Source organism: Asparagus officinalis, chromosome 2 (genome assembly GCF_001876935.1).
Source record: "Asparagus officinalis chromosome 2, Aspof.V1, whole genome shotgun sequence".
In the NCBI taxonomy this organism is placed as follows: Eukaryota; Viridiplantae; Streptophyta; class Magnoliopsida; order Asparagales; family Asparagaceae; genus Asparagus; species Asparagus officinalis.
This window is the reverse complement of record NC_033795.1, coordinates 5,955,060-5,969,203: the sequence shown is the minus strand read 5'-3', so window position 1 is coordinate 5,969,203 and position 14,144 is coordinate 5,955,060. Positions and strand designations below refer to the sequence as shown.

Below are 14,144 nucleotides of genomic sequence, written 5' to 3'. Positions count from 1 at the left end.
CGATATTGAGCACAGGGTCCCAATGTCCAGATCTCTCCTTCAAGGAGTCGTAATGCCTGGCAATATCATTTTCGACATCAAACTCCAGAAGATGCCAATGATCGCCCTGGACAATGGGAACTAAGAGGTTAGTACACCCTTCATCGACCAAGCGTTTGATGTAGATATCATGCAGCTCTTGGTAATCTGGTTTCAGCACATGTATCTGGTGCTGCAATAAAGAATTAACCCGATCAGGTTCCTTTTAACATAGATTATGTGCTGATAGTTAGGAGTACGCCACGCCAGACATAAACTTACACTAAACCAAACAGGGACTACGCCGAATTTTATACTGGACGATGCTCTCTGATTTTCACGAACTAAATCAAGCAGCGTATCAACAAGCTATCATAAGTTGGCAACAAGTAATTAATAATAGTATTGTTAAATATGCTAATGAATAAATACCAATCGAAAATCTTACTGAATCATCCAGTCGCCCACCGCGTAATATATTGAGGATCTCAAGCCGGGTAATAGACCCTGCTGATCCCTCGTACACTTTAATAAAACTGCAAACAGGGAAAAAAACAAAAATAATAGTTAGCAACTAACAATTAGCAGCAAGAACAAATCAAAAACTATAACGAAAAACCCTTAACCTAAACAACAAATCAATAACCATAACAAAAAACCCGTAACCATAACAACAAACACGTAACCTTAACATCAAATACGTATCCTTAACAACTACCACATAACCTGCACAACAAATCAATAACTATAACAAAAAAACCCTTAACCTAAACAACAAATCAATAACCATAACAAAAAAACCCGTAACCATAACAACAAACCCGCAAACTAAACAACAAACGTAAATACTTGAGATGTGAGGTAAATACTTACTTGTTACATCTACAAATGCAAAAATGGTTAAGAGCTTTTTGCTCCTCTTCCGTCAGTAGCGCGGCAACGTCTGCTGACACCTTATAGTTATGTACAAATGTGTCCTTGTCGCCCAAAAACTTGATGATGAAGCCATCTGGAAAGGGAATCCCCTCGTTCAGCTTATCTCTGTACATTTCTTCTTCTGAACTCATAGGGGAACTCATGTGTTTTTCCCAGATAGAGTGGGGGTCACTTTGTAGCCGAGCAGGAGCCAACTCTGCATTGTTTTCCTGCACCTGCGCTTCCTCCTCCCCACCCACTTCTATTATAGCCTTGTCCCCTATGTTGTCTTTTTCTTTCTTCTTCTTCCCTTCAGTGTAAGGGGTGACTACCCACTTGGAAGGCTTCACCGATCTTTTGCATCTCTTCCGTTTAGGGGGTGCAGCAGCGGCCATCTTCCCGCGTGCCCCCGTTGCACCCCTCTTTCTCTTATTCAAAACCTTTGAAAACACAATAGGAGCATCTTCGTCATCAGTTGATGTCTCTTCTGCTGGTGGAGGGGCATTCTCTGATTGCTTTATTTCCATCCTAGTGTCCTCCCGCAGAGTGTCTGATTCCAAACAACCCATTCGAAGTATAAATATTAAGAAAACATAGCCCCTTCTATCTAAACTTAACAATTTCATAGTAAACCTAACAACTGATGCCTAAACACATGGTGAAAAAGTTGCTAACCTATACAAGTTTGCGTCTCCCCATCACCTGCAGAAGGGACTTCAACCGCCGGCGTTATTTCCCTTCCAGTGCCCTCGCGTTGAGTGCCTGTTTCTGATAATATTCAGAGTATAAACAATAAAAAGCTTAACAACCAATACGTAGACATAACAACCAATCTCTAACATATAGTACAAAAGCAAGCTAACCTGTACAAGTTAGTAGCTCCTTCGCTGGCGGGGACACCTTCTCTCCCTCGTTTATTTCTGCCTCAAGGGCCTTGTCAACAGCAGATGCCTCTGGTGGAGGTAATTCTCCTGGCGGAGCATCTTCACTCTCCTTGTGGATATCAGAAAACAATGGTTGTGGAGAGGCCCTCCCTGTTGGAGGGGCCTCGCTCTCCTTATTAGCTTCATCAAATAATAATGATTTATTGACATCCCCATCGTACTGTACATCAATGCCACCCACGGTGCCTGGAGTGTCTGATTCAAAAAATAAACACAAATGAGCTTAGGTACTTCATTGTCAAAAAAAACATAGCATCAGTTACATAACCTTAAAACTAACCAAGATACTTAACAATCAATCTCCAACCTTGGCAATAAATCCCTGACCTTAACATTAGATACGTAAAGTTAACAATACATTCTTAACCTTAACAATAAATCCCTAACCTTAACATTAGATCAGTAAAGTTAACAATACATTCTTAACCTTAACAATAAATCCATATACTTATCAATCAATTTTTAACTATAACACGCAAACGTAATTGCAAGCCACATCTAACCTGTACAAGTTTGCGGCTCCATCAATGGGCTGGACACCAATCCTGTAGGGCTCTTATCCTTGTATACAGAGAGGGTTCCGGATCGTGCTTCGCTTAGTTCCTCTCTCAGTCTTCTATTTTGAGCAGACAGCTTAGCCACCTTCACAGAAAGAGCACTTATCTTTACACGGTCTGCAGCAATCATACCCTTGAATTTATTCTCGTTCTCGCGGCGTAATGATTCGTTCATTGCCGCGATGCTCTTCCAGTAGATAACTTGCTGAGGCCAATCCATTTGCTCAACTGCATCATTTGGCTGCTCGGCGTCTTCATCAATATCCTGTGGCATCACATATGCAACGGACAGGTAGAGTACTATTAAAAGGATTAATTAATTCAAAAACAAATAAAATCCACGATTGCTAAGTTCTTACAAGTGCATCAATTGGGATGTCGTCATCTTCTTCTCTCCTCTTCTTCTTGTGAAGAAGGTCTATTGGGCCACGAGCCCTGCCGGCGTCTACTGCAGCCGGACCCTTAATCCTCCTCTTCTCTCTCTCTCTCCTCTTCTCTTTCTCTATCCCCTGCTCCTTCCCCCAAAAACCTCCCTCGATTCTTTGAAGTTGTCCATGTTGCTGTGGAAGCTTTATCGTAGCTTTGCTTGCTTTCGCAACAACAGTGGCCAATCTCAAAGAACCAGCAACGTGCCCAAGTCTCACCCAATTTGTCAGGGGAGGCCTCACCGTACAACCAAGTGCTGGCTTCTTGATGCCGGTGAGTTCATAATACCACAACTGCACATTAGAGATATAAAAACTTAACAAACACCTTCATCCGTAACAATTAATAAAGTAACCCTAACAATAAAAACGTAACCTTAACAACCAAACCGTAATATTAACAACCAAACCGTAACCTTGACAACGAAACTGTAACATTAACAACTAAACCCTAACCTTCACAATCAGTAAAAAACATGATTACTTACACAAACTAGAGGGGTACACCCTTGCAGATATAATGTCGTCTTCCCTGGCTCAGGACCCTTCAGTGCCCTCTCTATCGCGTCAGATGTCTCACTGAATATATAGGTCCCCCAAGCAGTGTTGTTGACCTGTTCGATGCTGTCGACGTACTTGAATAAATGCCTAGGAACGCCGGAAACACTGCTTGGACACCAAATCATGCTCAGCTGATAGAGGATCTGTAGCAGGACAAAGTCCTTCACATCTCGGCGATCAGAAGATAGTACCAGCTTCAAGAGCAGGTCCTCCACATTGCGTCTGGTGGGGCCTCCTTTGGGGGGAGCTATACTGCTGGAACCCCCCGTCTCGGGTTTGTCAAAGAACCTGGACCAAATCCTATTTTTCCTGTCCCGATTGTGGTCAACATGAAGCCCCTCATTGGAGAACCATGTATGCTCCATTACCCACTCAAGGTTGAATGAGCATGGGATCTCTTCTCCATCATTCCTATCGGTGAAGACGAATTTTTTGCTCTTCTTGTCCCACTGACTCAAAATGTGCTCAAAGGTGGGAAGATCGACGCCAGGTGGGCCAAATTGGACGTAGTGTCTGAATACACTATCTTCGTAGGCCGCAAAATGCCTTGGCCCCATACGCGTCACCAAATTCTGCATGAAGTCGTGATAGGCACCGAAGCTGGCGGTGGGCCGCAACGTAATAGCTGGCTTTGCCCTTTTTCTACAAAACAAAAACACAAGACGAGAGCATTTTTGAGTATAATCAGTAAACATAACAGCTATGCTGTAAACTTTGCGGGTAAACCAACAACCTTAACAGCAACCACATAACCTTAACAACAAAAACCTAACCTTAACAACCAAAGCCTAACCTCAACAACTAAACAACAACCTTAACAATAAAGGCAGTAACCAACAACCTTAACAACAACCCCACAACCTTATCAACCAAAACCTAACCTTAACAACCAAAGCCTAACCTCTACAAATAAACAACAACCTCAGCAATAAAAGCATAGACCTTGCATGTTAACAGTAACCTCAACAGCTAACAGACACCGTAATTTTGGACCTTCCCACCAGACTAAGAGCATTATCAATCAAACCGTAACCTTAACAACATAAAACTTGCGGTAAAAATTACCTTTTGGGTGCTGCCACGTGCTTCTCTTCTTCTCCTCTCTGTAGACCAAGGAGCGCTCTAGTGGCATCGTTGGACGCGCCGGTGGTGCCGGTGCTGCCCTCTAGACCTTCGCGTGGGCCTACACTTAAATTTTGAGGCGGGCTTCTGGGATGAGAATGGCTGGGTGCGATGTCCTCTAGAACATCACCAATCGCAGCCCGAGCTTCAGATTCAGCCCGCACTGCAGTTGTATGGGCTCTTTCTGAGATTTCGAACCGCTGGGCGTAATCGCTTTCGCTGTGGTCGGCATTGAGGTTGGCTTTGGGGGTTGAATCGCCGGCCATTTTGATCCCTTTGCTTTGATTCGGTTTGAGTTGGGGTCGGTTGATTTAGGGCTAGGGTTTTGAATTGGGTTTCTGGAGTCGGTTTGCTTGCAGAAGAGAGAGATGACAGGGTACGGACGAGGAGGTAACTCATAACGGGGAATTTTAAACGTGAGGGTATTTTGGGCATTTCGAGCGGGGTTTAAACGGCGTTACGCCTGGGGATTGGTTTTGGGGGCTGGAAGAAAATCGGGGGCGGTTTTGGGGGTAAAAGGAACGTTGAAAAGGTCTTGGGGGGGCAGAGCATGTTTTGGGTTGTTTTGGGGGCTGGAAGCAATTTTCCCTTTTTTTTTTTCCTTCTTTTTTTCTCCCCTCCTCTCCTTCTCAATATAGGGTGCCATTTGGTTCGTTTAGAATTGCAGTTACCATGCAAGAATCAATTGCAAGCAACTACAGTTACATGCAACTATTGTTATATGCAATCGTATTTTAAGATACAATTGCTAATCTTGTTCTATCTTTGAGGAGAGACATTCAATTAGAAATAAAGTATAAATCTCATCCAGAAAGTACTACTATTTTGAGATGAGCACAGAAGAGATTAACAAGAACGCGGCCTCGTTTCCTCTGATACCTATCAAGCTACAAATATACATAAGACCTTCAGCATCCAGCCTTATATGCTACAAGACGTACACCATTCCGACCTCAAGAAGTGACGCCGGAGGCACTCGAAGCGCAACATCCGGACCTCGACAATTTCTCTTAAGAAAATTGTATCCAACCTCGACGGCTAGCTTCTTGATGATCGACGACCCAGGCTTTGTTCGCACGTGGGAATGCCCCAGTATGAACGCTGTACCAGACTCGCACGCATCTTCAAGCTCCCGTAGCTCCTCCCTCACCCTCCCATCCATCATCCACGTGCTCCTATCCTCCTCTACCAAAAACCTCACTTTCTTCGTCCTCCCTATGGGCCCCTCGCTCGACGCTTCCTCTATCTCATTACACGCATGGGTCGAAAATGGCGAAGTCCTTCCAACAACAGTCAACCCACTGTTACCATCGCCAATATCATTTTCCATCGGGTACGATGCCTCAAGCCTTATGAAGTCTGCCAGACTAGCAACAAGCTCAGACTCAAATGAATCAATATCCTGATGTACATCACGATACCCATAACGGACAATGCAGCGATAGGACCGGTGGTCCGGCGGGCCAACACGGCCTACCAGATATCGCTCAGCAGCAGGCACGAAAGGCACAGGGATGTACTTGACGCAGACAAAGACAAGGACCCGATGGAATGCGGGGAGGTTGGTGATGAAATGAGAGAAGTTTGCAGGGACGCCAGAGATGAGATCGGTGTACACAAGACCGATACCGGGGACACGAGCAATGCCCAGGCTTTCACTGAGGGCGAGGAGCCAGTCCAAGGAGACTTTGTTCTGGAGATCAAAGAGGTATTTTTGGATGGTGGTGTAGTGCCATAGGAACATAACAGTCATGAGGAGGAAGGCGAGGAGGATGGAGACCCACGCTCCTTCACGGAATTTAATGAGGGAGGCGGACAGGTAGAGGGACTCGATGGAGCCAAAGAAGAGGAGGAAGGCAAGGGCGAGGAAAGGGGGTTTGTTCCAGCAGAGGACTATTACCAGGGAAGTGAGGCATGTGGTGACCAGCATCACTGATATCACTGCCAAACCTGCAGAAGGATACAAGGGGGAAGCCAAACATGTTAGAAAACTATAGAAGATGTAGTGAAAATTACATGCTAAAAGAGGAATATGTTAAGATCTTTTATCAAGAGGTGATATCAAATTAAACATGTAACAGGTTAATTTTGATATTTAGACGATCAAGAGAAGATAGTTTTATCAAGAGGCGAAGGTATAATACTATATTTTATTTAGTATTAAGCTACAGATTCTTTAAAATCAATGAATTTAACTTCCCAGAGATATTCAAGATGTCTAATGGATGTAAACATAACCTTGTGATATGCATATCAATATCACAAAATTAACGATAGAGTCATAGAGGATGATAGTTTAGACATGCGTAGAATTAAACCAAGGAGTTATTCAGCAGTCACTGTGTGATTTAGTGAGCTTAAACTTGTGTTCCCATATTTTCTTACTTAATCAAGATCCTTAGAAGTCGCAGTGAGCGGGGGGAAAATACAGCAGTTAGCAGGTTGGAATGTATATTTACCTGATGCATTACCCATACTTTTGGTATCTCTGAACCCAATAGCAACTGCTAAGCACAGAATCATGAGCATCCAGTTGATCTCTGGGATATAAATCTGCCCGTGTATCTTATCCGATGTGTGGACAACCTTGACCCTTGGGAAGCAACCGAGAGATTGACTCTGGTTTATGATCGAAAAAGTCCCGCTGATGATAGTTTGGCTTCCAACAACAGCAGCTAGTATGGCAACAATAAGCACAGGCCATCTTATACTCTCTACACATTAACAAAAGTTTCAGATACTGAACCAGAACTGTCGCTCTCAGTAAAACAAAATATACTATATGCAGTAAAGAGAAAAATATTTTAAGATTCGTGAACTTAATATATAAAGGATATTTTTTTAAATTCGCTCCAGTGGAATTTGGACCTCAATCACTCAGATACCATCTTATACTCTTGTTTNCACTATAAACCATCTTTAAAATAGGGTAATCATAGAGAAACCGCCTTTCATTTTCAATTTATACATAAACCACATTTAAAGTTGTTTTTTATTACAATCAACCACCTCCCGGTCAAATTCTTCACTTAAAACCCAAAATTATCCTTAAAAAACTCGCTTTCATTGAAACAAGTGCTCGGAACAATCGCATCTACAGAAGTGAAAAAATATTCATTAGAACATGACTTAATTTTTTGTAGTTTCCTAGTTTCTTCATATGGCGGAATAGAAGGCAAAAAAAGTAATGACTTATTGTTCAATCCTTTACTTCTGTTTGCGGAATTTCCCCATAGTTCAGGGGTGTTTTTGGTATAATTTACAAAGTTCATGGGGTTCTGTGCAAAATCCCCAGAATTCAGGTGGTTCTTCTGGAAATGATTTCATCAATGTAACTATGTAAGGGCCTAAACAAGTGAAGATGTGCGTGTTACCTGGAACTGTGGCATAAAAGCCAATCTGGTAAATAGTCGAGATTCTGTGATGTTGTGAAAGATAAGCAGCTTGACCCATGTAGCCTAAAACCAGCGCAGGATAAACTAACGCTGTGAAAGCAATCTATAAAAAGAAACGAAGAGTATCATTTAGGGGCTCACAGATGAAAATTAATTAGTTAAGCATGAATAGTAAAGAATGCGCACTTGAATTGCACTGTGTGAGAAGTGGCCAAGGTCTGCAAACATGGCCTCTGAACCTGCATATTACATAGTAAACCCACTTACTATCAGCTAAAATGTCATTCATAAATTTTGGATAACAATAATGGACTTTTCTTATTTCAAAGAAGAAAAACAAATAGTCTTACTATTATGTAATGCATCATAGATTTCATCCCCCAGTAAATTATTTGCTACCCCTTATGAAGTTGTACTGATGAAGGCAAAGATTTTGTAGTTGTACTGCTGGAGGCAAATATTTTACTCTTAACGCTCCAGTAATATGTTCTGAGTTCATTTTTGTGTGACAGTCAATCTTACTATTATGTTATGACCTTGTAACATATTATATATTTTGTTCCCTATAAGAAATTTAGAAAAAAAATACTTTAAACAAAAAATTGATAGTTTCTACTTCATGTATCCACGAAATTACCTGTCATGCATAACAGGATTCCTCCCAAGGACATCCAACCACCTTTCTTTGTTTTCTTCAAGAATTTGATCATGTAATACGGGGAAAGTGCTTGATAAACATGTGGGTTCCAGTGTAGAATATTGTATATGCCAAGTGTCGCCATGCAAAACAACCACAAAATGATGATTGGAGCAAACAAGAACCCCACCCGATGAGTGCCATAATGTTGAAGCGCAAATAAGCAAAGTATTAAGAAACAAGTGATTGGAACAACCGCATCTACAGAAGTGAAAAAAAATGTTTGTCAGATGCATAATAATCGAAGCGCAAATAAGCAAAGTATTAAGAAACAAGGGATTGGAACATCCGCATCTACAGATGCAGGAAAAAAAATGTTTGTCAGATACATAATAAGCAAAGCAACTGACAAAAAGACTAGTAATCGTCAGTTTACTTAATAAGCACGTTACACAAACTATCCATAAAAGGGTGCTCTGAGTAATTGGCATTTATACACTAACCAGTATTTTCTAATTGAATGGTTATGCAAATGTGCAGCATTGTGCATACATCAAGATTTCAAGGAATTAATTACTGCGTTGTATGATTTTCAAGAAAATGGATTGATTAATAGATGCACTATTTAGTACTTTTCCAACAATAATTCCCAAAAGGGTTCAGACTTTTGAAGCCAACCAATTATCGGTAGTTTAGTATCAGTCCTTTATCTTCAGGTGAATAATATGATTATTATGTGTGAGTGCAAATTAGTGCTTTAAAGTATGATATTAGAGCACACTTGTTCGGTTCAGGCATAAGTCATGGTAGAATAACAAGTAGGTAGTTGATATCTGCTCGAGGCAGGTTTCTTTAGCTAAAACGCAGCTATCCTTATTTTGGTACTGCCATGTAAAATACATTTACAAACAATAGAAGGAATTGTTTTGAATCATTTCACCAGCATATAAATTAGGTTTTTAGAGATCAATTAATCTAGGGATATGCAGACCTCTTTCCATCCCAAAATTACCATGTCTAATATGGTCATGTGTTAAGCTGTACCTTAGACATATGTGTAAACCCTTATTCATCCCAAACCTACATAAAATGGGTAAAAGGTTTGCCCTTCTGACAAAACTAGTTGATTTACATATCAGTTCCTTATGATGTCCTTTCATATGAATAACAACCTAACACAGTCATACAGTTTGATATACATAACAGAACACAAATAATGAGTAGAATAGAAATCATACATTCATGGTACTCTTTTGACATGGACAGTTCAAGTCCTGAAACCGCAGAGAAAACTGGAAAAAACAGGAGAGAGAAAAAAAAGAGTGAAACATTAGCAGACCTTTAAAAAAATCTACTGCGAGTAAATATGGGATGAAAAAAACAATACCAGATATAGCTGGAGTCAGCACACCATCTCCAACCACCATACAAGTACCTAACATGACCACAAGCAGCAAAGCGGTGTGCAGGTTCTTGTGCTTCTCAAGCATATTTTTGATCCATGACTTATCCTTCGTCTCTAGAGAATTTTCTACCTTATATGTCGAAAGTTCTTCATCAGAGACCTGCTTATTAGGCAGAAGGCTGACATTTGCATGCCTACAGATCAAAGAGTACAGTGCAAAAGTACCACCTGCAGTATCGTTAAGAGTTAAATTCTACAAGCTAATTGGGAGTTCAAAGTCAGATCAGCCCTTAACATTTACCTGACATTTCTAAGAAGCCCTTAACCTAATATTTTAATTCATTAAGCCATTATAGTCATTATTTCCATTCTATGGAAATAATCTATTGAGTCCCCATGATGGTTCTCCGCCAGAAGTACTCCTAATTTACACTCAACAAATAAGTGATTTTGGCTGTCTAAGGCGGAAAAACACCATAAGAACTTAATAGACCGGAAATAGTAACTATAAGAGCTTAATGGTTTCAAATATAGGGTTAAGTCAGATAATGCCAATCCGACTTTGAGCTCGCAAATTGGTCACAAATGGTACTTTCGTATAGGCTGCCATAGTTACCTTGGCCATTATCATCAGCCCTCAGAACTATGAAAACATACTTGAATAGGGGAATAAGTGTAAGACTCCAGAACACAAATGAAAGTACACCGAATATCTCTTCGTTTGTCTCTGAGTGAGTGATATCTTCTGCGAAAGTACTTTTGTAAACATATAAAGGGGAAATGCTCAAGTCACCATACACCACACCGAGGCTCTCATAGGCTAAAAGCAGGATAGTCCTCCATGAATCCTTCTGAAAACAGTTAGTTACCAAGATTTCAGAAATAGAACTTAAGCTATTGCACCAATAATTATATAAGTATGAAAGAGTATGGTTTAATTTGCAAGGTCACTAGTGGCATGACAATACCGTGAAAATAGGATTTAATTTAGAGTTCATTTGTCAATATTGCCACAAAAAGAAGATAGGGTAGATCTAAAGGCTACAAGTTCTTTCATTGGTTCAAATCTCAAAATTAAGATTTCACGTCCAACAATCATCAATAACTTTCTTCTTTCATTCATAGATTCATCAATCCATTCTTGCTAAAGGAGATGTCTAGCCTCTTAATGGTAAAAAAACAACATACAAGGCTTCAGAGATGCAATCCTAAATTTAGGAAATAAACTACTTGCTTAGGTTTGCAAAAAAATTGAAAAATAACTAAAAGATATCTTTTTGCTCTGAAGAGAATATTCATCCTTCTCTAAAATTAATCAAATATTTAGAATCCTAACTGTATCAAGATTTATAATATCCTCAAATGAACTTGTCCTAAACTAAGAAATTTTCATCGAAGAAACTATGTTCTTACAGTTCAAATTTACAGTATCCATGTTCTTTTCAGGGAATTTACAGTTCATATAGCTAAGTAAATCTCTTTTAGTATGTTCCTCATCAAATTCACTTTGAACCAAGCAAAATTCAAATATCTTATTTCTTGAAAATTTTGAGGGGAAAAAAAGAAAAAGAATTAAACTGTAGAAATCTAATGAATATTTTTTCCGCTTTGAATCTTCAAAAAAATCAAATCACGTTTTCATAAAATCAAGTCACGTCATCTGACTTCAGTCAAATTTAAAAAGCATTTCAACTAACATCATGACTAAAAGGTTTTTATAGTTATAGAAATTTTCAATGCAAATGATGAAGCAAAAGAATAAACACTTCTTAACCCCTAAATATTTCAATATACTCGAAACAAAACTGCAGAAAGCACACTTCTCAGTGGAACGTACCTTTGGATATTTTGCACTTCCGAATTCAGGATCCATTATATTTACTTAAACCCTTATCTTCACTATATCTAGCACAAATCTGCATAATAACAGCAAGGAAAATGAACTAACAATGAAGTACGAAAAAAAGGAGCAAGCATCCAACAGCTAAGACCAAAAACTATATAGAAAGTACTTAAGCATATCAATCAATGGACAACATTACACCCACAAGTGATCAAGTAAAGGAAAATAATACCAACCGAAAAAGAAAAGAAAAAAGAAGCAAGCATCAATTTACCTTAAAAAAATCAGCAAAAATGAGTCCACTGCAAACAGAATGCCTTCAATAAACATAAGAGCACACGGAGAAGGAAGGCATTTTCTGCAGGCAGTCCTTTCTCCCTAATATTTTATTAAACAAAGAGACAAGAGTAACTCTCACCACAGAAAACAAACATGGGTTGCTTTTAATAGCGGATATACACATGTGAGGACCTCAAAGCCATCTCCTCACAGTCTCAAAGCGTACAAACTGCCCACATGCTCAAAGGCTCCACCATTGCCTTTATCAAGGAAAAAATCGGAAGCCGGTGAAGTGAAGGGACAACAGGGGATCAAAGAGATGGGGGAGCCGTGAACATGTCTCTCTCTTTCTTGGGGGTACAAGACAAATGTCAATTTGTGATAAGTTGAGGGAATCAAATTAATCAAATGAAGCAAACCCACATGTGATGAGAGGATGTACGCCAAGGGCTGTTTGGTTGTTGTTGGTAAAGTTGTGTATTTATGACACAACTTGGAAAGTTGTTGTCCACCTCATCAATTTTACTTTTATACTTTTCTTTGTTTGTTTTTGATTCCATTGGAATCATAAAACACTTGTTTGGTTTGCAAAATAAAACTTTAATTGTTTGTTTGAAAAGTGTAAAAAGTGATCCCTACTCAAATAATCATATTGGTTGGAATTATTTTTTCCAAACTTCAATGTCAGCTTTCTCCTAAAATCATGTCTTTTTTTTATGAAATCACTTTACAAGCCACATCAGCATATGAAATCATTTTACACTATTTTCACAACTACAAACAAACAATTGAAAGTGATGAAAGCTGACATTGGGACCCACTTTTTTTTCACAACTACAAACAAACAATTGAAAGTGATGAAAGCTGACATTGGGACCCACTTTTTTTACACTTTCCATCATTTTACATGGTAAAAACATACAACCAAACGGGGAAGAATTAAGGTGAACCAAACGGGAAAGCTGACATTGGGACCCACAGAAACTGATCATATAAAAAATTTAATAATGAAAAGACAAAACATTTAGGTGAACCACAACTCTCTATTTTTCAGGCTCAACAGTAAACAGGGAAGAATTAAGGTGTCAACTCACAAGAGATTTCTTAGGGTGCATATCAAAGTTGGGCTAATCCCAATAAGAAAAATATAACTTTTTTTTAATATCCAATGTCAAATTGACATGTTAGGCTGTAATGGGGGTAAAAAAAGGGAAGATAATTCTCCTTCTAGAAACCCCAAGATGAATCTTTTATGAGAACCCCATTCTGAAAATCACACCTTTGGGCGGTAAAAGCGAACCCATATCAAATATCCACTTTCATTAAAAATAACAACCTTATGCAAAATCCAAAATGCTCGAAATAACAGCACATTCGCTTCAATGAGCCCTCACATATACTTTTTATAAGAACCCAATTCCCAAAATCACACCTTTCGCAGTATATGCTGAAATTTTTGAAATTTTGGGAAGGACCCAATTCTCAAAACTAGCATTTTTTTTTCAGCGTAAGAACAAGAACCCACAAAGAAAATTACTGTGTATGCGAAAATGAGCATGTGAAAGCAACAGGGCGAGCAAAGTGCTCACCTCACGTTTTCCAAGCTCAATGGCTGCTTCTTGATTATGAGCCACAAGCTAAAACGCAAACGCAGGCCGTGAGGTTGATTCAGAACAATTGCCAAAAGGGACAAGCGATTGATTTTGCTCGTGAAAACCTGAGCAGTAAGCCATCGCGTACAAATGCAGCGCCCCACCCCCCCCCCCCGCCACCCCAAACTCAGGCGACTGCGCTCAATAATTATAAACAATAATAAGGGTTATTTTGACAAAACCCCTCACATCTTCAATATTTTGTTATTGGTACCCAAATCATTGAGATTGCAATTGGGCCCCCTAACGATATAAGCAATCCAAGCTAGTCCGCCAGTTTACACTAGTAGGAACTGGGGAAAATATTCCTTCAACTTTCAACCTTTTTTTCTCTAAAGGTTGAAATCAGGGACTAATTTTAGAATACTTATATTGTTTGGGAGGCCTAATG

The 14,144-nt window shown here is 39.6% G+C and overlaps 1 protein-coding gene across 2 annotated transcripts; it reads right to left on the bottom strand.

The window, feature by feature from the left end:
- LOC109830046 (probable potassium transporter 9) lies at positions 5,244-13,837 on the bottom strand. Of its 2 annotated transcripts, none has more exons than XM_020397201.1 (10): positions 12,097-12,384; positions 11,817-11,895; positions 10,596-10,830; positions 9,962-10,207; positions 9,813-9,866; positions 8,575-8,835; positions 8,124-8,176; positions 7,917-8,040; positions 7,002-7,256; positions 5,244-6,492 (listed from the first exon to the last, which is right to left on the bottom strand). In XM_020397201.1, the coding sequence occupies exons 2-10, from the start codon at positions 11,850-11,852 to the stop codon at positions 5,471-5,473; spliced, it is 2,286 nt and encodes a 761-aa protein (XP_020252790.1). In that variant the 5' UTR covers positions 11,853-11,895; positions 12,097-12,384; the 3' UTR covers positions 5,244-5,470. The 2 variants fall into 2 exon arrangements, with proteins under 2 accessions (XP_020252790.1, XP_020252789.1); XM_020397200.1 differs by lacking the exon at positions 12,097-12,384 and adding an exon at positions 13,691-13,837 and having other exon boundaries at positions 5,471-6,492.

Excerpts from the sequence above, each read along its gene's own strand:
- LOC109830046 (XM_020397200.1), bottom strand. The coding sequence starts at position 11,852 with ATGGATCCTGAATTCGGAAGTGCAAAATATCCAAAG. Across the intron at positions 9,867-9,961 it reads GCTGACTCCAGCTATATCTG|TTTTCTCTGCGGTTTCAGGA; the intron begins GTATTGTTTTTT and ends TGTTTTTTCCAG. Across the intron at positions 7,257-7,916 it reads CTTTTATGCCACAGTTCCAG|AGAGTATAAGATGGCCTGTG; the intron begins GTAACACGCACA and ends GTTAATGTGTAG.